The 23,270-nt window shown below is 39.4% G+C and overlaps 1 protein-coding gene across 1 annotated transcript in view; it reads right to left on the bottom strand.

Moving 5' to 3' along the window:
- slit3 (slit homolog 3 (Drosophila)) overlaps positions 1-23,270 on the bottom strand; it is a 247,117-nt gene that overhangs the window by 198,711 nt on the left and 25,136 nt on the right. The window contains exon 4 of the mRNA XM_078260191.1: positions 20,219-20,290. Coding sequence (XP_078116317.1) covers positions 20,219-20,290 — 72 coding nt within the window. The remainder of the gene's footprint in view (positions 1-20,218; positions 20,291-23,270) is intronic.

Below are 23,270 nucleotides of genomic sequence, written 5' to 3'. Positions count from 1 at the left end.
GTGAGGGTAGGAACAAAAACTGACCGGTAGATTGAGAGCTTTGCCTTCTGGCTCAGCTCTCTTTTCGTCACAACGGTGCGATAAATTATTAAATTATTTTAAGTACTCTACATCTACAATTATGAGACAACTGTTACTTGTCAACTGCAATTAAGTCATTTTAAAAGAGACGTTTGAGAATCAGGCTGTAGCCCTTCAAAACCAATTAATATACTTATTAATTTAATATCAGTCATCAGGGTTTTCTGATGGCCAAATGGTCAAAGTATTATAGCCGTGCAACTGTCCAATCCCCCTTTTCATCTATCCCTGTTTCTACTGTTTCCTTCAATTATCACTTACAATATCAGCCATGAAACAATACATCATTGCTAACCTAAATATAAAACTAGTAGATTCCCACTGCTTGAGTTGTGCTATAACTACAATTATATAGTTATTTGACAAACTGTAACAGTGAATCCAAAGAAAAGCTTGACTCCCCGTTTTAACCATCTCAACCCCAAACCAAGGTTATTATAGTTTTGCATTTTTCATTAGTTTTTATTTTTATTTCGTTTTTACTTTTTGTTTTCAAATTCAGTTTAGTTTTAATTAGTTTTTAAAGCAGGTTTGCTAGTTTAGTTTAGTTTTTCATTTTTTGAAAATGCTTAGTTTTAGTTTAGTTTTTATTAGTTTTAGTCTTAGTTTTAGTCTTTTTTTTTGTAATATGGGTTATTTGTCAGGGGATTCAAAAAGGTCAGAAAAAGTATTGTGTAATAACAACAAAAACATCATACAATTTTAGAAATATGTATTCACAATGTATTCAACAATAACACCAGTACGTAAAATGTAGCCTACATATGGTCATAAATACGTAAACAGTCTACACAAGATGCCGCAGTAAGTGCAAAAGTGGCGTGTTCCAGGAAAAAAACCTAAATAGCCAACAGACTAAAGAAGACATGAACAGGTGTTTTGTACTTTGTTTCGAATAAAGTGGCGAAATTTTTGAAGTCAATCGACTCACACAGTTGTGTAGACATCCCAGTATCAATCCACATATTATTCCACGCTTCCTCCCGCTTTTGGTGCTCCTGCGTATTTACTAACCAGCAGCTATCGGGTCGCCGGTGAAAGCCCTCCTGTAGTGTTCTCTGTCCTGCGGTTGTCTCCGTCATACTGCCTGGCCCTGTACCCATACATCCATTCCCTGTAACGTTACCGGGGTTAGCTTCTGTTTCGGGGAAAGGGGGCTTTGCGTTCTCCTTTACCTTGTTAAGGTAAGCTAGGTTAGCTTCCTAGCTTGTGTGCGCTTCTCAAATGTACTTTCAAATTCGTGGGATGTTTCCCTGTAATAAATTGTCCACATATTTTACCACCTTCCACTGCAAGGCGCTTTTATCTGACACAGTCATAATCAAATAGGTGCCACTTTCTTCCGACTTCCGGTACCGCTATGATGCCAGGCGAGGGACACGTATTATGTTGTGTTCAATTTGACGTGGAATGTCGGGATTTCTGGGTTCCCAGTCGGAAACTATACATGTCTACGGGAAATGTCATGGTCGGAAAGATATAACGTTATTCGCTCTATGAAAGACATCGACAGACAAAAACTAAGGACATTTACTCGATAATTTTATTTTATTTTAGTTAGTTTTGCAAACAGACATTACAGTTTTAGTTTAGTTATCGTTTTTTTGTAATGCCTCGTTTTTATTTTTATTTCAGTTAACGACAATGTTTTGTCCCACCTAGTTTTCGTTATTTTGTTCGTTTTCGTTAACCTTGATTTCGTTATAACCTTGCCCGCAACAAACACAATACCGCAAATGTTACTTGTACCCCATAGTTACTATGGATAAGAGCATCAGCTAAATATGTCATAATTTTTCCTTCAGGTATGTCTTTGAGATTTTCTTTTCTACAGAGGAAAATAAATCTTAACAGGAAGTTGTGACATCATGCTGTCCACAGTGGGCTTGCTACATAATTACATGTGTTTACTCTGATGTTGTGTTGTTTACTCACTGGGGGGAAAAATGACTCCTCACAAAGACATAACACACACGTAAAGTTTATCCCCTCCAACAGTGCCAGGACACCTTTCATAAAACAGAATGACCTCATGGGCTGCAGATTCCTGAGGATTTACGTACACATGTTCCCCTGTCTGTGTTTGTGTATTTGTGCACGCGTGTGTGCATTGTTCATCTTAATAACACTACAAAGACAGTCTAATGAAAGCCTCATGTCTGTGTGACTCAGGCTTGATTTACTCACAGCAAATATGTAAGAAATGCCAAATATGCCAGAGCGAGTAAAAAAGAGAGAGAGAGACACCAAACCAATAGTTGCAATACTGAACCAAATGCTACGAAACCCCTAATTGTTGAGCCCGATCATTTAAACTGAAACACAACACTTTTCCAACTCTCATTTTATGCTTTAAAGACATTTTTAGATTTTTAACAAGATTATTTAATCGGTTTGCCAACAGAAGTATGCAACCAGACTTAGTGGAGTGATTTCATTGCCTATGAATGCATGTGCAATCTATCAGACAAACTGACACATATGTCTGATCTGTCTGGGACTGGCACGAGGCATGTAAGAAACACACGCACACACACACACACACACACACACGTGAGATGGCAGGATCAGTGAGCACCTTGTCAGTGAGGTGGCATAAATGTGTTTATATGCATGTGTATATTTGTGTGTGTGTGTGTGTGTGTGTGTGTGTGTGTGTGTGTGGACATGTTCATGCTCTTGTCAGCCAACAGCTCCTCAGCAGTGTGTCCAACACCTTGTAAAGAATAGACACTGTTTGCTCACAAAAAGAGCGAGCGATTTTTTTCTTTTTATTCCTTAGAAAATGTTATTTTCTTCCGAAACAGTGTCGTAAAACTGCGACATGATTGGCAGTTCTATCACCAACAGTTGTGGCTATGGGTCTGATTTGTTTCATTTCCCTTTAGAAGATCACTGAACTATCACAGTTCACGTCATGCAACTTGATGTAACCAATACCTCCATTTCCAGAAACAAAGAGGGGAGTTGAATGTTAAAAATCTTAAGATCATGGGGCTTGTAATTCAAAAAGAGAAAATGGAAAAACAATATAATTACAAAATATAGGACGAAACTACCAGCCTGGGTCTGTGATGGCCGCATGTGTTTATGGTAAATAAATAGCGCAAAATTATTGCGCTAATGACTTACTGATGGTAAAAATGCTACACATAGCCCCTTAAGTGCTACTAGATCCCTTTGGTTAGACAAATCTGTTGTGAATCAGCCCGTTAATCCTCTTGCAGAACTGGAGGAGCTAAAGCAGTTGCAGCAGGGCAGTGGAAACGTAGCCAAGGAGCGGCCAGTGACATCATCTCTTAAGTGCCCACTTGAAAGTGGCCACCAGGCAGTGGGTGGCGTGGACTTCAGTAGCGCTCGGCACCACTTGACGCCTGTGGATATTTATTTAGCTTGGTCTATCGCTGATACTAACTGGTGCAGGCATTTATTTGCTCTCCCTCTCTTCGAGTCTTGATCTCCTCTCTCACTCGGTGTCTGTGTATCAGGAGCTCGCTTTGTCATTTCCTCCATGCCCCACTACAGCATGTGTCGCTCACAGACATTCCCCGTCTCACTATCAACAACATGATTATTCGATCTGGACTATGTGTTTCTAGGTATTACACGCTCTCTTTCTCTGGGTCTTTTTCTGTCAGCCTGTTGCTCTCTCTTGTTCTATTTTCCATAGACACATCTCTTCTATTTGCTGTGTCTCTATCTACTGTATGAGTGCATTTACATGGACTCGGTTACTCTCGAATATCTGATGTCTGAAGTAATCTGATTTCTTCACACGTCACACGATTTTCGTAATCAAGATAGGGGATTATAGAAACCAGATTTCCCCAGATAGATTTCTCCCAGTGAAAGCCAGTTTCTTGGCCATGTACATGTGTAAGCAGATGCAAATGTGACACATTTGTGCCATAAAAAAAACCTGTACACTCTCACTGCTGTACTCATTTTGTCACTGTGCTGTGGGTTCAAACGCTCAATCTCAGAAGCAGCCTCCTCTACCACTCAGACACTTAGATTGCGGAGAAATCAGACTTCTGACATGCGGCATGTAAATATGAATTTTAGAGTAATCAGGTTACTACAGTGCAAAATGCATTTTCCGATGTCCTGCATAGTGTGATTTCTTGCACGTTAATCTCTCTCTTTCTCACTGTCTGATTTCTTGCTAAACCTTTTCTTTTTCCATCTTGTCTCTCTTTCATCTCTCTTTTGTCTTCCTCTCTCTTCCTCCCTGTCCTTTTCCCTCCCTGTCTTTGTTTCTGTTGTGATCATTTTTCCTTTTTCTCTCTCTCTCTCTCTCTCTCTCTCTCTCTCTCTCTCTCTCTCTCTCTCGGTATGTGTCTCTAACTTCCCAGTTTATTTCTCTTTTGTCAGTGTTAGTAACTGCAGCTGGCTGTTTATTGACATTCAGTGGTGGAGACAAACTTGTCCACACATCAAACATTCCTCTGCCCTAATCATCATCTCCTGCTGGCACTTGAAAATTGTTTTTCTTTCTCTCTCACACTGATTCTGACTCCTTTTGCACTTTTCTGCCAACTACCTATTGAAGTGGCCATTTACTGAAACCGCAATGAATATCATGAATACAGTACAGTATACCAGCAATGTAGAATATTCTTAATCTTGATCTGTTTAATTTTTTGTATGTGTGTGTCTGTGTTATTTTCACAGAGGCCTCATCAACTTTCTAAATTAGTATGCATAACCATACACATATATATCACTACTTATTTTGGCTGTAACAAGGCTACAGCTTCTACCAATTAATGAGGCAGTAAATCAGTGTTTATGTCAGTTAGTGCCAACATAAGGTTTCTATTTAATCTAAAATATAATGAACAATCTGGTATGTGGTCGTGGTAAAGACAGAATAATCAACTTTGAGCTGAAAATAAAACCTGCTGGAGTAAAAACCCTCTCCCAGATGGCATTTTATTTCTGTCATATATTTGTTTGATATATTGTTTATTGTTTAGTTCATCCATCTCTCCATCATGTACACCAACAGCATTTCTAAAATTAGATAATTTAACCTGAGGGAGATGCCATTATTATAGCTGAAAACGAGCTGACATATTTGTTGATAGGAAAAGTCTCGGAGTACAGGTTTCAGTGGAGAGTCTTAGTTTCACACTTTGTTCATGTAACATTATAGATTCAAGGAATCAGTTCTGTGGGGAATTTTGTCCCGATATTCACTTTAAGAGCTGCAGAATTTCCAAAAGATTATGTTAAGCTGGATCAACTTTGCAGCAGTAGTACAAGAGTAAAGCAATCTACAGATAATCTGTAATAGCTGGATGTGTAACGGTTCCATTGTTTTATTCTGGAGAGGCTGTGTTGTCTTGACGGCCTTATAAAGGGAAGCTACTGATTAGCGGGCATGACGCTGGAGCCTATTGTCTTGGACTGAGGCAGAAAGCTATGACAGGCACGCTGAGACACACATAGGGCTATGGGGTTATACCACAAGCGTGACGCTGTGCTTGTAAAAGTGACCAAAATTCAAGATGACAAGTTTACAGAGAACAATGTGTGCGGCGGATACACACACACACACACACACACACACACACACACACACACACACACACACACACACACACACACACACACACTCTCTCTCTCTCTCTCTCTTTGCTCCTGAGTGTGTCTTTACTCTTATTTCTAAATATATGTTTCACTTCTTTATCTCTCTCTCTCAACACCACATTTTCCATTTGTCATTGCCAGTGTTAATCATGTCAAGTGTAAGAGTTTGAGAGTATTTTAAGATGCATTTAGGAAGGAAGGACATACACACCTGAAAGAAGATGAGGATATTTAAATGCAGCAAGGGGAGGGGTCTAACAAATGAGGAAAATTCACTGCTTTATACTCACTCAAGGCATGCCCATACATAAACTCTTACACTGGAAGTCAGATCAGAGTGCAAAACCAAACACCACAAATAAATGCACACACACTCGCACACACACACACACACACACACACACACACACACACACACACAAATTAATTAATACACACAAATTCACACAACTATGACAGGTCATTGGATGTCTGCAAATTACTTTCAAATTAGTTACCCTGTCAAAATCAAGGTTGTGTGAAAGACTGTAAGAAAAGGAAAAAGAAGAGATAAGAGGAAAGAGCAGAGCAGGAAAGACAATTCATGGTTTCATATGTCTTTGTTTAAACACAAGAATGCACATTCCTGCTTCACTTGTTTAGTTCACACTAGCACAAACACAACAGCTAATACTATGTCTCTCTTACACACAAACACACACATACAGTGAAATCAACAGACATTTTCTGCTGTGAGAAAAATTCTCAATCCAAACAAGATAAACTCTCATGTTTGTAACTTGATTTGAACAACATACACAAACTGTCATGGCTTTTTAGGATCTTTAATTATCTTTCCCAACCTAAAAATAACTCCCACTTGTTCCCACTCAGTTATCTTTTCATTCGTTTTCCTGACAGAATTTGCCTCTTTTTTCCATTGCAATATGCCTTTATTTGGGCAGGTACTGAGTCCGCTATAAACATCTCTTCATAAGCAACATAACTGATAAGACATAAGACTTAAATTCAATTGTGACATTTGTAGACAAGATTTGTACCTGATGTTAACACTGTAAATGTTTTATTTGTAATGTAAATGTAACAAATGTAGCGCTATTGAAGTTCAAAGCATTGTGTTTGAGTTCAACAGGTGGAGCCTCAATAGTTACATAATAACTTAAGAAAAGTCATGTTTGAGTGTGTGTTTTTGTGTTAGAGAGAGAGAGAGAGAGAGAGAGAGAGAGAGAGAGAGAGAGAGAGAGAGAGAGAAACTGCACATACTGTGTGTATTTGTGTGTGATGTATAAATATATTGCTACAGGTTTTTAAGTGGCTTTGCGGCGCTCTGTATTTAGAGTAGGCATGGTTAAATCTCCTCTCACCCCATTCATGTGGCTCTCTCTCTCTCTCTCTCTCTCTCTCTCTCACTCTCTCTACTTCTGTCTTTCATTTCCTCTATCTTTATTCTCCTCTCTCCTGTCTGTCTCTCTATCACACAATCTATGTACTGTAAATCCAAATGTCTGTGCCATTCCTCATCTTTTCTTTTTTGTCCACTCTCTTTTTCAAAAGGCCACACAATATCTACATTTAGTGCTTCAAGAGAATGACAATGAATGTGAAGTAAGTTTAGATGGTCTTCTGACAACGTAGGTATTCTGATGTACTCCCCTTTGTTTGTGTGTATATCTGTGTGGGAGTTGTTTGGCCTTTAAAGTAATTTACAGTCATTTATTTCCCTCTGTCTATTTCATGACAACCATCATTACCACTATACCACTACTGAATGTGCAGCTTTCAGGATCTCTCAAAATAAATGTCCTTCTTTGTTTCAATCACTATCACTATTACTATATATAATCACTGAACAAATGGGTGACAATTCAAAGGAAAACCCAACACAAATTGCAATGTGTTGTTTCACCATGAGCCTCGCTTTAGTTCTCCTTGGCATGAATTCATCAAGTCTCTGTAGCTGAACACCATTCTTCCAAGTTATTATTTGAGGTTTCGATGCTGGTGGTCAAGTGCGATGTCTAAAGTGCAACACACATTGGCAGATGATATTAGATATAATACTGCTACAGTAATCTGCATTATTCCTACAACATTACTCTCTGAGATTAAAAGGTGCAATGTGAACCCTAATTATCAAAACATTAGTCTTAGAATTGTTACATTTATTGTGATAGCTTTGTCACCATGGAAATCAAGATGATGTGTGGCCTCTGTTGTGCATCTGTGGTACTGTTGATGGAAATATTTCTAAAATGAAGACCACATTTCCCATTAACCCCACTGCTTAGATCTACAAAGAGGGTCTTTGGCTGTTCGGCTGGTTAGTCAAAGGCGTTCACTTAAAAGGATAATAATGTTGGAAGTGATTTGTGAAATGTCCTATAATCTGAGCTAGTGGGAGCATGTAGATGTTAAACAGAAGAGGCCCAAAAATGGAGCCTTGGGGAACTCCACGTAAATGTTTAACCAGTCGACACAAAGTAGTTCCTATCATTCAGAATTGGTTTAAACCAATGTGCCAGGAAAACTTCCTATGCAGTTTAAAAAGTGTACAAACTTCAGTATTATTGGTTTATATAGATGTATTTAATGTACATAGGCTTAATACTGTTTCAGCAAGAAACATACCATGAAAATACAAAAGGAAATGTTACAGCTACTAGTTTTCTAACTCTTAATTCAATAGAGAAACAGTTGCAAAACATGTGAGAGCCCGGGCCTTTGCGTGAATGTGTTTGTATGACAGCGAGACAGATGAGGAGAAAAGGAAAAAGCGACAGAACTGGTTCATGCTTGTTTGTGTCTCTCCACAGTGTATGATGTGTAGTGTTTCTGTAACTGTGTGTGTGTGTGTGTGTGTGTGTGTGTGTGTGTGTGTGTGGTTGTTGACAGTTAGATACAGACAGTGTTTGTGAGTCATTCCATGTGTGTATGACTGATGATATAACAGTTTCAGTTCATTTGTAACAATCAGACTTTACTTAAACAGCATAAATCACAAGTCTACCTCCTGACACGCACACATTCACTATGACTCTCTAGACACCAACATGTGTCTGCCCATGTGCGTGTATGTGTGTGACATTAGCCAGTTCCAACCATGAAGTCGGTAGACATAATAATGGTCAGCAATGAATGCAGTAGCTATGTCGACCTCCCACAAAGTCTCTCTCGCACACGCACAAATACATTAAAGTGCTCATATTATGCTCATTTTCAGGTTCATAATTGTATTTAGAGGTTATATCAGAATAGGTTTACATGGTTTAATTTTCAAAAAACACCTTTTTTTTGTTGTACTGCACATTGCTGCAGCTCCTCTTTTCACCCTGTGTGTTGAGCTCTCTGTTTTAGCTACCACTTTGTCTGTTCCATCTTTGTTGGGAGTCGCACATGCGTAGTAGCTAGGTAAGCACCGCTAGCTAATCAGAAGCAGAGTATGAGTGCGTGCCACCCTAGCAGCTAGGCGAACATTATAACGTATGTTACAAAGTGACGCACGTTCGTCACGGAAATAAAGACTGGACTACAATAGAGCTGTTTGGAGCAGTTTGTGAACAGTGTTTTCTGTTGGAGATGGTAAGTCCCTTTGGGATGGACTTTGGGCTTTTACACTTTGGAAGCCTATTACATGCACAATAAAGATATATAACACAATAAAGGAAAACTCCAAAAAGCATAATATGAGCACTTTAAAACATTATTATTGACTTTCATTCATTAAACCCTATAGAACGTTTATAACATGACACAATATGTTTTAAATTTAAAAGAAAGTTAGTCAAAGCTAACAATAACACCAGCTGATTAACTTGAAAACACACTTACATTTTCTCATCAACAAGTCCTTATCAGGTGATTTGTTAAAATGAAACCCAGTGTCTACTTTACAAGAAAGTGGATCACATCACTCCAGTTCTGAAGTCTTTACACTGGCTTCCAGTGCCTCAAAGAATTGATTTCAAAATACTTTTGCTGGTTTATAAATCATTAAAACGTTGAGGACCAAAATACATGTCTGCTCTGCTACTACACTATGACCCACCCAGACCTCTCAGGTCATCTGGGACAGGTCTGCTTGTTGTCCCCAGAGTCAGAACTAAACAGGGGGAAGCAGCGTTTAGTTTTTATGCTCCACATATCTGGAACAAACTCCCAGAAAACTGCAGGTCTGCTGCAACTCTCAGTTCTTTTAAATCAAGGCTGAAGACCTATCTTTTTGATGTTGCCTTTCTTTAAATAACTGTTCATTTATTATACTGAAGTTGCATTGTTGACACTGTATGACAATCTATATAAGCATATAAAGAGAAATTCCTATTGTATCTGTTTTTATATATTTAACTGTTTTAACTGCTCTTTAATGTTTAATTTCTTATACTGCACTGTAACTTTTATTCTCGTATTTTATCTGTTTTTAATTTTTTTATCTGTTTTCATGTAAAGCACGTTGAATTGCCCTGTTGCTGAAATGTGCTATACAAATAAAGCTGCCTTACCTTGCCTTGCCTTGCCTTACCTCTAAAATTGATTGCTGCACATTCAATTGATTGCAAATTAAATTGATCTATACCTATCCCCAGATAAGAACATCAGTATTAGATGATTCTGCAAAACCCTGGATTATGCTCAATGACAAATGTTTTCTTAATATCCAATGCAAACATTTTTGTCCTTGACATTACGGTTAATAAGAAGACCCAAACTCTGGTCAGCTGCATGAAAGTCACGCGCTATATGCTCATCCACCACACTGTTACTTTCCACCTTGCCAGATAAAAAGCACTTTACTTTCTGCATTGACAATAAACATTGGCATTAAACGTAAATTGTGAGGTGTGGAATTGCCTAATATAGATGTAATCCCTAAGGTTACTGGGCTGTTTAAGTTTTGTAGTTTTCCAGGACTTCTCCATGAGTGTAGAGCTGCATTTAAAAATAGTAGGCCATTAGGGAGTCCTGTAAAATATGTAACTTGTTGCGGACACACACATACATGTACAGACACGGAGAGGTTTCAGCACTTTTTTGACCCCACACTGAGCTGGAGCTTTGATTTATACTGACTGTAGGACAACACGTCACCTTACAAGTAAATAACCTGGAAATATTGTTTCCCAGAATTCAAGAGGAGACTGAAGACAGACAGCATTAGATGACATCACCATAACTCTAGAACAGCAGTTACACTGTTAGTTAGGTTTCAACTGCTACAACACTTGAAATCAGATAGCTGCCAGTTGAAAACATGCTTGCAACATGATTAACAGCATGAAATTAAATCAAACTGACATCTTTAAAACGCTAGCTAACATCACGACACATGACAAAAACATACCAAATAATTCATAAAAATAAAAATAAAAAAATCATGGGATATTGGTACTGTTCATCATAGGAATTGAATTTCAGTTTGACCACTGCATTACAAGTATTTCTTTCTACCCACTAATTCACTGTGCTTCCCAGGAAACTATGAAAAAAACTGTTTAAATCAAGCAGTCTTAAGTTATAGTATAAAAAGTGCAACAGACATTAAACTGAAAGCTTTGTTGAGGAAAGAATCTGTATCTGTATCATCGTATACACATGAATGTAATTACGGGGGACATTACATTTGTTTAGTGGTTTGACTTTTGTGAGTGATGGAGTGTAGTGTGTATTCAATTCCATTGTGCTTTTGCAACTGAAACCCACCCTGTCAACACATACACACACAAAAAACACACAAGCAGGACAGTCGCCTTACTAGGTTTTTTTTAAAACATCCTTTAGGGATAATGAAGCATCTCAAATCAGAGCCAAATCATTAGTCTGATCTGTAAGAAGGAAAAAAGCTTAACAATCAACAAAAGCTTCTATTCTCTTAAAGCTCCTACTGAGAGAGAGTCTCTACTACCCTGTTCTCTCCTCCGGTCTCCTCTTATTACCCATTTTTCATTTTAGTGTCTTTTCCTCTATCTCCTTCTCCTGTCCTCACCTGTCACCCAGGCTTGTTTTCTCGCCTTTTTTCCTCCTCCTATTTTCCCATTCCCCTTATGCCTCCCCATCTATCTCCTCCTCTCCCTCACTTCTCTTCTCCATCTCTCTCTTCCTCCTTCTCCTCCTCCAACTTTCCAGGGAGCCTAGTCTGTTTTTGATTAGCGTTCTCATGTAAACCTAAATTGTGATTAAACAAACACTGTGTGAGTGCATTTGGCCCTGTATCAAGTTTGCCTCTCTCTTAAATATATGTACACATACACACTCACACACACACACACACACACACACACACACACACACACACACATGCAAAGCCAGAGACATGTATATAAGTAGACATGTACACACAAAAACATATACAAACATAAATATATAACATAAATAAATGCAGACAAAAGCAGAGACACAAATTACTAAACTATGCATACACATTTAGCATGCATAAAAGACCATGCATAAGAATATACACACATGCTCTCTATTCAAATTCATATAGTGTATACCCTAACTGCACACGTTAAGACATGCAACCCCAATTGCAATCACGTACAGAAGCACACACAAATGGACACACACACACACACACACACACACACACACAGATATGCAGTACGTGCCTACACACATCCCTATCGCCCGTTAGAGTAAACAGGTCAAAAGGAAAGTCAGTGAATTTTAACAGTGTGTACTAGCAGCTCTGTGGCTATACTTCCCATTCCAACTCACCTTTATTTGCGAGGTTAAATTACTACCACATGCAGCCTCTGTGCTATTTCAGTGTAAGCACATAAAAATTCTTTGCCATGAAAAAAAAAAAAAAAAAAGCTACAGGCCCCCAGCCTCCCACAAACATTTCATAGGTTCTGGCCCTGCAGCGAGCTAGCTAGCTAGCGGCTAAAGTAGGCAGCTGAAAGGGAAAGGTGTTGCTGCTGTGAACTTTAAGACTGCCTGGTTGATGAATTCATCCTGCTAACTCTTTGGCTCGTTTTATTCGCACATCCGCAAAGACACACATAGGCCTACACACACAAACCATATAACTTTTGGCCTTTTAACTGCTTTCACAGCAAGAGAGACAAACTTAACTTGTGCATTTATAAACTTTGCGAGTGTGTGAGACTGAATAATCACAAACACTTTTCTAAGATGAAATACATGAATGTGGACACACAGTTTTCAAAGCAAGTGAAAAAAAATCATTTTAACAGCAGGTTGTTCAATAGGCCTAAATGAAAACAATTGTATTTACATCTTCCCGCTGTTAAAAGAACAATGTCAGTGAAGCAATAAGTGTGTATGTGAGTGACAAAGACCTGGGAAAGGGTTACACACAGACAAGAATTGCCATGTGTAATGATCTTTTCTTTTATTCTGATTTATGAATTATGAACTGCTGTCACAGTGATCATTTCTGAAGTCTTTGTCCTGCACATGCATACCTGTAAAAAGCCAATTACAGATCTAGTATAAATTGCCAAGAAATTGACTTTCTACAGGAAAAATCTAACTGGGGAAATTGGGTTTCTTTAATCCTCTACAATGACTACAGAAACCGAGTTTCTTGCTCCAACTTGTTCCAAAATCCAACTTTAACCAATTTAATCAAGTGTATATAAATGCACAATAACTACTTTAATGTTAGAACGTAATTTAGAAAGAGCATGAAGGAATGTATGAAACTTTTGAAATAGGACTTCTCCTGGCTTTTTCAAATCTCTTAAATTATCCCGATATCATTTGCTTTCTCCCTCTTTCTTGCTCTGTCTGTCTCTCTCTCTCTCTCTCTCTCTCTCTTGGGTTTCGGTATCTCTGTAGCGTATATTTATCTAAATATGTCTTGGGACAAAATCACACTGCTGTCTGGGCTGTGGGACACACACACACACACACACACACACACACACACACACACACACACACACACACATACCGCTAAGAGCAGCCTTATTTTAGAGGAGCTCTGGTCAGGTTTCCTATGTAAAAGTCTTCCCTTCCCCAAATACCAGTGGATCTCAGTGTGGGCCCTGTGGTGCAGCTCCATCCTGGAGCCTATGAGCCTCCTGGTGCCGGTACACCCAGTGCCATCTCAACCTACTGGCATGTTTTCCCTCGATTTAGGAAGCAATTACGGTGCATAAAAGTTTTAAGATTGAATGTAGTAAGTAAGATTGATAAACCAGAAACACACACACAGTGTACTATTGTGCATGGGCCCTGTGGTGCAGCTGTGTGTCAAGTCCTACAAGCTTTGTGGTGCAGCTGCATACCATAGCTCATACTTCTGAGTCATGTTTAATTATTAGGAAGTTCTATCGTGGGTGTGTGGTTTAGTATAAAGTCTGCCATGCAGCAACACATACTGACACACACACAAACCCACAATTCTGCATCCATAACCTGTGGTGTTAAATCAGCGGGAGAGGTGCCGTGAGAGAAAGAGATGTACTTGTGTGTGCTTCTGTATGTGTGTGTGTGTGTGTGTGTGTGTGTGTGTGTGTGTGTGTGTGTGTGTGTGTGTGTGTGTGTGTGTGTGTGTGTGTGTGATACTTATTTGTTTCTCGCTAGCACCCAGTGGCTTGAAAACCAAACAAAGGGCCTGGAGCCTAGTGACAAGAAAACAATCTTATAATTCCTGACAGCAATACAAACAACAGAACTGTTTGTTCTGTTTGTGTGTAACAGAAAGAGAGAGCATATGAAAAAGAGGAAAATGGGAATGAAAGTAAATAAGGGAAATAAGGGAACCTGGCCATGATGAAAAAGAGGACACAGATTAGGTCCACCCCTCACTCTTCCAGACCATTCCCACCAATCGCCACTGACCCCAGTCTGTCGCAGCCAATCAATGGACACACAGAGTACACCCACTTCCTGTAACACTAACCGTAACATTCCAGCAGGTAAACTATGGCAGTCGCCTCTAAATGGACAATTAGCCAAGATTAAAGGCAACCTCCTCGTCTTTCTCCATTAACTTAATTAGGAGGAAAAGACATCTCAAATGACCGCCCGCTCCCTTTAGCCTTCCCTCCCTCTCTCATTCCTCTCTCTCTGTCCAGCTTCTTTTCCCCTGACAACCAGCAACGCTGTATTTACAGTAACTGGGGAGGGCCTGTGCTTTCACATCTGGGAGCTCCATTGAAGCATTTGGAGGTTAACTGCCTTTCTAAAGGGTAACCTAATGGTGCTGAAGAGTATGTCTCATTACCGTCCACTCATCAGTACAGGGATTTAGTCTGGCAACCTTCCAGGTCATGATTTGTTGACTATTAGACTCAAGTCGGCCGTTTTCCTTCCGCTTCATATCCCCTCTCTTATTCCTTAAGTTTTAGGAATGGGAACTAATGCTGTTATCCAGACTGGCCCATAGTGAGTGAACATGTAGAAATTAACCATCATTCTCAAGGACACTGTGATTGGGAAAACTCCTTTACTAGCATCCTTCTGGACAAGAACTTCCTTCTCTTTTCATTAAGCCTCCAAAAACCCTTTTAGGCTGAATGTTTGGCTGCTGGACGTATACCTGCTGTGATGCATTTCATAGGGTGCAGTTAGGACATTCCGGGAGCACAGCAGTGTTAAAAAATGGGAAGAAGCTGAAAACTAAAAAAGACACGGGAGTTTACAAGCTTTACTACACTACAGCATGTTATCAAACTAAAATCTGATAGATTCTTGGGTTACTGGTTCTTTTGTCAGATGTATTATTGTTAACATTAGCTTTTTTTTATTGCAGATGTATTTCTTTATTTGTTTTATTTACATTTGCTAATTTACAATAAACATGAATGTAAATACAATTTAAAACATTGTGTAAAAGTAGCACAAGTAGAGAAGAGTCAATAAGTCAGCCAACTGAGTCAGTAATGTCCAGTTTACATAACATTAGCTAGCATTAGCCACCCTAAGCTGCTGGTCATACCAGACCAAGTAAGGCTGCAGCAGCATAACCCCTGAGTATTAAATTCAGAAAGGGTGCGTTTTATTGTTAATGAATTTAACTTTCATTTATAAGACGAAGATTATATTATATGGTATTTTAAAAGTTACACAGTCTTGCTTTAACCAGTAAAATTCAGCAAGTTGTTGGAACATGGTCATAAATCTGCATTCTTGTTCGAAATAACAAACAGGGGGTTCTGCATCCTTACAGCCAGACCCTGTTTTTATTTCAGTGTCCATAAATGTTAAGACATCGTCAAAAATCACCTCCTGCATTATGTTATACTCAGTATTTGAGGCCCTCCCAGTGGTGAAGGAAAAGAGGAAATATCTCTTGAGTCTGACATTACTCTCATTTTTCTTCTTCATCGCACCACTCTCCTCTCATGCAAACCAATCAACTGTAACATGACCTTCTTTAATGGGGGAGAATGATGCTGCTTCTTGAGTATCACTGGCAGTAAACCAGTGCTGGTTCAAATGCACATATTGTGCATTTGGAGGCCTTGCACGCAACATACACTCACACACAGACACACACAGACACACACACACACACACACACACACACACACACACTCACTCACTATCTTTGTGGGGACCCGTCGTTGACATAATGCATTCCCTAGCCCCTTACCCTAACCTTAACCATCACAACTAAATGCCTAACCTTAACCCCTACCCTCACCCTAACCATAACCTCATTCTAACCCTAATCCTACAACCAAGTCTTAACCCTCAAACAGCCCTTTAAAGTTGTGGGGTCCAGCATTTTGGCCCCACAAAGCTGTCCGGACCCCACAAGTATACTGTATTCCCGGTTTTTGGACCCCACATATATAGTTAAACAAGAACACACACACACACACACACACACACACACACACACACACACACAAACTACCAGAGCAGAAAGTGACGATAACAGGATGAGGTTCAGTCTGGGTCAGTGTTATTAGACAGGAGACTAACAGCCATCAAGTCACTTAGCAAAGTAAACCTCCCTGATACACCGGGATGTGCACTGATGCACAAAAGCCCTCTACCCCAATGACTTGCATTTTTCCATCCGAGCCACCATGATTGATGCTTTTCAAACCAGAAATTCATTGCTTTTCTAGTAAATGTATTCTCTTCAGAGCTTCGTCTTAGTGTGTGTGTTAGTGTGTGTCTGGGTGCATGTGCTGTGAGCCCACAGTCTCTGCAACTGTGGTGGGAAACAACCACAGACTGCACATACTGAAACCCACAGACTCCAGTCCACAATCCATCTATCTCACCATCCCTATCTTTGTTTTCCCTCCCCCCTACCAAGCACCTAGTGGGGTCAGTAGGACTCCAATCCCTCCATCCAAACCCACTCCCTTCATCTTCCACCACCATCCTTTCATCTATCCATCTCCCTCCTTCACATGACCTCCCCAATACCACTCTCTGATCTGTCTTTGTCAGGCACTCGCCATCCGCACAAGTACTGCTCAATTAATACATTTTCTTAAGAAAAAACAAAACACAAAGCCAATGTCTTCGATTCTATAGTAGCTTTGAATCATACGCTTCATCTCGGCAAGATCCAAGACTCTTAATGCTAGTCCAGCTTCTTCCCTCTCCTCCCATCTCCAAACCTCAGACCACAGGGCTTTAATAGGAGGGTTAAGAGGTAATTCCTATCACACTGCCATCATTTAATATCTAACCAAGGCTGACAGAGAAGAAGGTTACGAACCTAAACCAAAAACCCACCAGCAAACCTCCCTGTCTCCTCCTTCTTAGTCCCCTGCTGTTATTCTCTCTTTTAGTATCCCTCCCTTATTATTCTACCTCCATTTCTTCCTCTTCTGTCTTTCTCTCTTACACACTTTCTCATCTAAATACCTGGCTATTTACATTACCACCACTTCCTTAATAGGCAGAAAAACAGTGTTGATGGGATGAAAAGCACAGAAAAAAACGGACGACAAAGACCAGAAAAGTGGAAAGAAGAAAAAAATAAAGAGCAGGAGGAAACTCCAGACACTGTAATTTAGATTGTGCTGATGGCAAAGTGTGGATATAAAGAACATGAGATTTATAATGTTAAGTTTGGAGCACGTTCACCCTTTCCACTCTCGTACTGAGTTGTCTGAGAGCTCTATAGGGATCCATATTCGACCGGCAATGAATAAAAGCTATCGAGACCAATTACGGGTTTCAGAGAATAGTAATTGGATGGCAAGTGGAGGCAAAAAAAAAAGTCACGCATGAAAAACAAGAGAAAGGGTTAGAAACAGGAGGTAAACATAGAAAGAGTATGCGTGATGGAGTATATGTGTTTGCATCCTTCACTGTGTGTGTCCCTGATGTTCACATGAGGGGATTTGACTGTGTGTGTGATCCTGGAAGCCACAGTTGACGTAAATGACAATTTGCTTTCAGCCATCTACTTTGCTGTCTTCAGCAGTACATCACGCATCACCACAAATAATAGTTTTAAGTAGAGGTTTCACAGCGTGCACCCCGCTGAGAAGATTTCATCTTTCTGTGGCTTTTTTTTGCCAACACAGGAGATCAGATTGAGAAAGTGCTTCAGAAAATACAATTTATTGTCATCACCATGAACCACCATTATTATTACTATGTGTTGCTTTTGTTCCTTTACTTGGTTTTAAAATAAAAGTTTAGATGACAAAACAGTGATGTTTTTTAAAGACGCTCTTTTGAAATTCAAAATAACATTTTATTTCTATTAAGGTTGTTTTTTTTTTATTCACCTAAGACATAGAAGCATTGCCTGAAATCACAAAACAGCATTTTATCCTTCAGTTTATCTGAAAACTGAAAAATGATTGCGAAGATCTATTTTTGAATGTAGATAGAACCTGTGTTAATGTTAGAGGAGGTTTACTGTGGACAGAAAAGGCAATATACCGTAGATTACATGGTTAGTTTCAAAGTAAGTTCCCCAATTGAAAGATATTGCAAGGTAGCATTTTTCAAATGTCCTCTAAGAGCTGTAACTTTTAGAAATCAGTTTTTTGAATATGAAAAAATCACTGCCTGCAGGCTGGTAACGTGGCTGTGAAAGTTTGTAAATTGCTCCTTCACAAAGGACTGCATCCAGCATCGAGGAGGAGATAACACAACACCTGAATTGTTTATGTAATTATGATGTGGCAAAGCTATGACTGTTGGGAACATATCAATGGCGTAGAAGTGGATTGTCACAGTAGTCATTTGAGACATTTCTTAGGACATTTTGATACATTATGGTACGACACTGCATTGACTCTGGTTCTGGTTACACTCTTGTGAACCCAAGCTGACTATAGCTGCTGTTCCTTGTGAAGAAGTAAGCTACAAAGACCAACTTTTCAAGGCTAAAATGTATTGAATTTTTGATACTCAAAAGCTTTTCAGTGGAGTATTCCTTTTTATTGGTCTAATTTACTTTTTGAGCTCTTAAAACAGCTCAAACTTGTGCCAAAAACATACACAAAAACATTCACAGAAGAATATTTTTTTCAACAAAGAAAGGTTACAGTAGCTTCCAAAGCGCTCTGCCTCATGGAAACATTATTAAAGAGAGTGAGGGAAGTGAGAAGTTTAATGTCCCAGTGCTGGTATTCCCTATCCTAACACCTTGTAACACTCACACAAACACACACACACACACACACACACACACACACACACACACACTTATATGTAGATACATTATATTAATATGGTGCATGTACATACACACAAAATATAAGCTCAAGAATGCACACAATAATGACTGCAGACATACAGTCAAAAGCAAGCATGCACAAGAGGCACACACGCGCACACACACACACACACACACACACACACACACACACACACACACACACAGTTTCTATCACTAGCTTTACTTGAAGGCAGCCCAATACAAACAGCCATAAAGTTTAGAAGGTGTTTCAACCTTCAACCTAAGCTGACAGAGACTCTCTGAGGATAAGACAAATAGAAAACCTGAGTGGAAAGAAAGAGTGCAGACAGAGAGAGCACAGGGGAGGAAAAGGAGACAGGGTGGGTGTACCGATGGGACTGAAACACAAGGAGAGAGAGAGAGAGAGAAAGAGAGAGAAAGAAAGCGAGAGAGAGAGAGAGAGAGAGAGAGAGAGAGAGAGAGAGAGAGAGAGAGAGAGAGAGAGAGAAAGAGAGAAAGAGGGGGGGGATTCTGTCTGAGAATGTAAGATGAAAAAGGGAGAGAAGGAAGGCAAGTGGGAGGCTTCACTGCATCAGTATGACCTGCTCTTACACTCTGAATGCTCTGGGAAAACTCCATATTCCCGAATAAAAATTCCTCACAGGTCCAAGCAAAACATTCGCTCCAGGCACACTTTCACCTCTTAAAATTGTGCACACACATACACAAACATACACATACTCTATTTCACCTCTTCACAGAGCGGCACTGTGTCACCTGGTGCGGGACTTGAACCCTCAACCCGGATAAAAGTTCTGACATTGCACTGTGGCCATGTTTAGAAATGGATCACGTAACACATCAAAAGAAGACAGAAAAGGGCAGAGAAAGAGAGAGAGAGAGAGATGGGAGATTTGAGGAAAGTAGGATGGAGAGATGTAAAAACAAGAAAGGTGTACTCACAGCCGGCCTAGTTTGGGGTTGGACTGGAAAAGAAGCTCTGGGAGGAACTGGAGTTTGTTTCTGTTCAGGCGACTGTGGGGAGAAAAGGAGGGAGACAAAAACAGGAAATATAGTTAAATTAAAGCGACTTCACTTTGTAAAACTCAAAAAACACAGCAGGAACAGACAAGGGCAAAAAATACACACTCATAAATCACTCCGATTCATGCTTTTGTGTTGACTGAACTATCATCAACCAGGCGACTTCTTGATCACCTTGAAGGTCAGCGGGTTCACGGTTCAAAGGTCAAACTCATGGGAAAGTCCGCCTGGTTTCCTGTGATCATGACCTCCAGGTTATCATGCTGTGTGTGTGTGTGTGTGTGTGTGTGTGTGTGTGTGTGTGTGTGTGTGTGTGTGTGTGTGTGTGTGTCAGTTGCAGGTTATCGTGCCCTAAGCTCTCTAAAGCCAGTTATCACTATCATCCCCACATGTTTTGACCTGGGAGTGTTGGTTTCTTGCGTCTTCCAGTCATCTGAGTGACTCCTTTTAATCAAGTTAAAAGATGTATTCAGTAAAAAATAAAAAATAAAAGTCTTGCCTGGGTGATTCACTAAGTTAACACTATTCTTAGTACATTTTCAATATATTTTGGAAAAAGTCTTAACCTATAAAATGCATGATCAATTAGGAGGTTACAAGAGGGCTACGTGCACTACTGTGTTTTCAGATGGCAAAAATAAGCCTTATCGTAGTGTCTTTGACAAATATGCAAAAACACAACAGCTATTTCATTAATGTTTCTCATTAATAAAATGGATCTTGAATATAGACTTTTCAAGAAGTAGTGTCATGTGCGTGTATCCAAGATAAAGAGTCCCACATCATAGTAAAAAATTGCCAAAAAAACTATGAGAGGCTCTTCTAGTCAAAAAGTATTGATTAATTTCATGTGCAAGAGGTGATAAAATGGGAAAAAAAAGTGAATGTTTCGGTCAGAGGACCATCGCCAGCACAATTTAAAGTAATGTAATTCTTAAATATGCTATCAGACTAAGTAATGGCCAATCAGTAGAGCCAAAAAGTGTGAAAAAAACGTATCAGTTAGTTGGATGTGGTCACACAACCTACAAAGATACCAAAACGAATACATAGACAAAACATCTTTGTTTATGCACCCATGAGTATTTATCTTGATATGTACACAACTAAAACTAAAAGCAACAGTAGGACGGCCTGGCTTTCATTATTTCCTAGACGGATAACAGTATATTCTTAAGAAAAACAAGTTAAAGACAACACTTTATTAAGACCCTCCGGATGCAGTGTTCTCCAGTCTAATAGTTTTTGGTCAACATCACCACCTCTGTGATTTTTTAATCTTGGTAACATTGAAAAGGTTTCCAAGGGACCTTTTGGGGCATTTTTTTCACTGACATAGGACTGTTTCTCAACTAATATAAAATGAAAACCCAATGTCTTCTTATATTATACATGTAAAATACCATTCGCCGTTTGACTGTGTTGAACTGAGCATGAAATGAACACATGGCAATTATTTACAGAGGAATGAGAGGCAGAGTGAAAGACTGGAGAGAGTGAAAAATGGTGTTGACCAACAGGTAGACATGTGTGTGAGGGTAAAGTGAGAAATAGAGTGTTTAAGGTTGAAAGGTGTGTGTGTGTGTGTGTGTGTGTGTGTGTGTGTGTGTGTGTGTGTGTGTGTGTGTGTGTGTGTGTGTGTGTGTGTGTGTGTGTGTGTGTGTGTGTACGTGCATATAGTTTTATTCCACTTTCCTCGTTGGAAAAGGCTTTAAAAAAGTGTTGGCCTCCTGTGCAAAAGCAGGGTGTGGTTGGCTGCAGCAGAGATAGATGAGGACAGCGTGAGGAGAGGGAGTGAAAGTGTTATCAAGCTACCAAAGCATTTGGCTGAGAAACGAGGCATGGAGCGGAAAAAGAAAAGAAAAGGAGGGTGGGGGGTCATGGGGTCACAAAGTAGAATCTGTGCAGGAGAAGACACAGACACCAACCTTTTAACCCCTGTGATAATGATAATACGACCCTGACTTTCACTTCTGTGTACACCAATGGAAAGAGAGCGACAGTCCAAAAAAAGATATCCACAATTTGAAATAATTGACCCCTGCTCCAAGAAAATAACAGCTGGCACAAAAGTAAAGTGCATAATCGACTACTATTACAGTTATGAGTCATTTTAAGATGTTCGCTCACAAAACTGTTGGTGGTTTTTATGAGAAGAATCCTTTGTGTATCTTCAAATAATAATGAGTTTCTTCTGCTTGGAACCTTTGAAATATTACCAGACCACAAGTCCATGGGCACTATATTTTTTAAATTTGGAAAATGATCTCTCTTCTTCAGAATCACAGTAAAGTCCAGCAGAAATGGTTTGGAGACTGAAGGGAACTAATCTCACTGGGCCAGTACCTCAAATTCCAGAAGTTTGATATATTTTTGTAAGGAAAACAAAATAAAAACTCACGCCTTGAGATCCCTTCTTTTGGCAAAATGTCCATCAATTAGAACCTTTTACAGGACTAAAATTCAGTTAACCATTACAATTTACCATTTCAAGCCAACTCTGAGTCAATGTTTGTTTCTCTTAAATGACTACATGAGGTGAATTGACCATACCCATGACTTTACAATTCGTATGTTGACATACATGAATGTGTTCACCCAAGCTCCATGTTTTTCACATTGTGACGCCATAAATCACACAGTCTCAGCACCGTGAACTCTCACCCCTAAACTTTCACCCTGACAGCCACAACATCAGAGACTCTGTCAGCTAAGCACATTTCACTATGACTGAAGTAAAAAATAGAATTCAGCATCCTCATTATTATCATCACTCCAGCAGAAATTTCCTTTTTATATTATATTGTTTTTCCATGGATTGACTTTAGACCCAAAAAGTCATCCGTACAGTATGTGATGTATATAATACTTATATTGACATGCAACTTTAGCTATAAATACATTAGAGTTGCACAATGCCATCAACAAATGATCTTGTGTGAGTTTTGACACACAACTGTTGGCTTTGCTT

This window comes from Sander vitreus, chromosome 10, assembly GCF_031162955.1.
Source record: "Sander vitreus isolate 19-12246 chromosome 10, sanVit1, whole genome shotgun sequence".
NCBI lineage: Eukaryota > Metazoa > Chordata > Actinopteri > Perciformes > Percidae > Sander > Sander vitreus.
The sequence above is the reverse complement of the archived record's forward strand: the minus strand, read 5'-3'. Positions and strand labels throughout refer to the sequence as shown.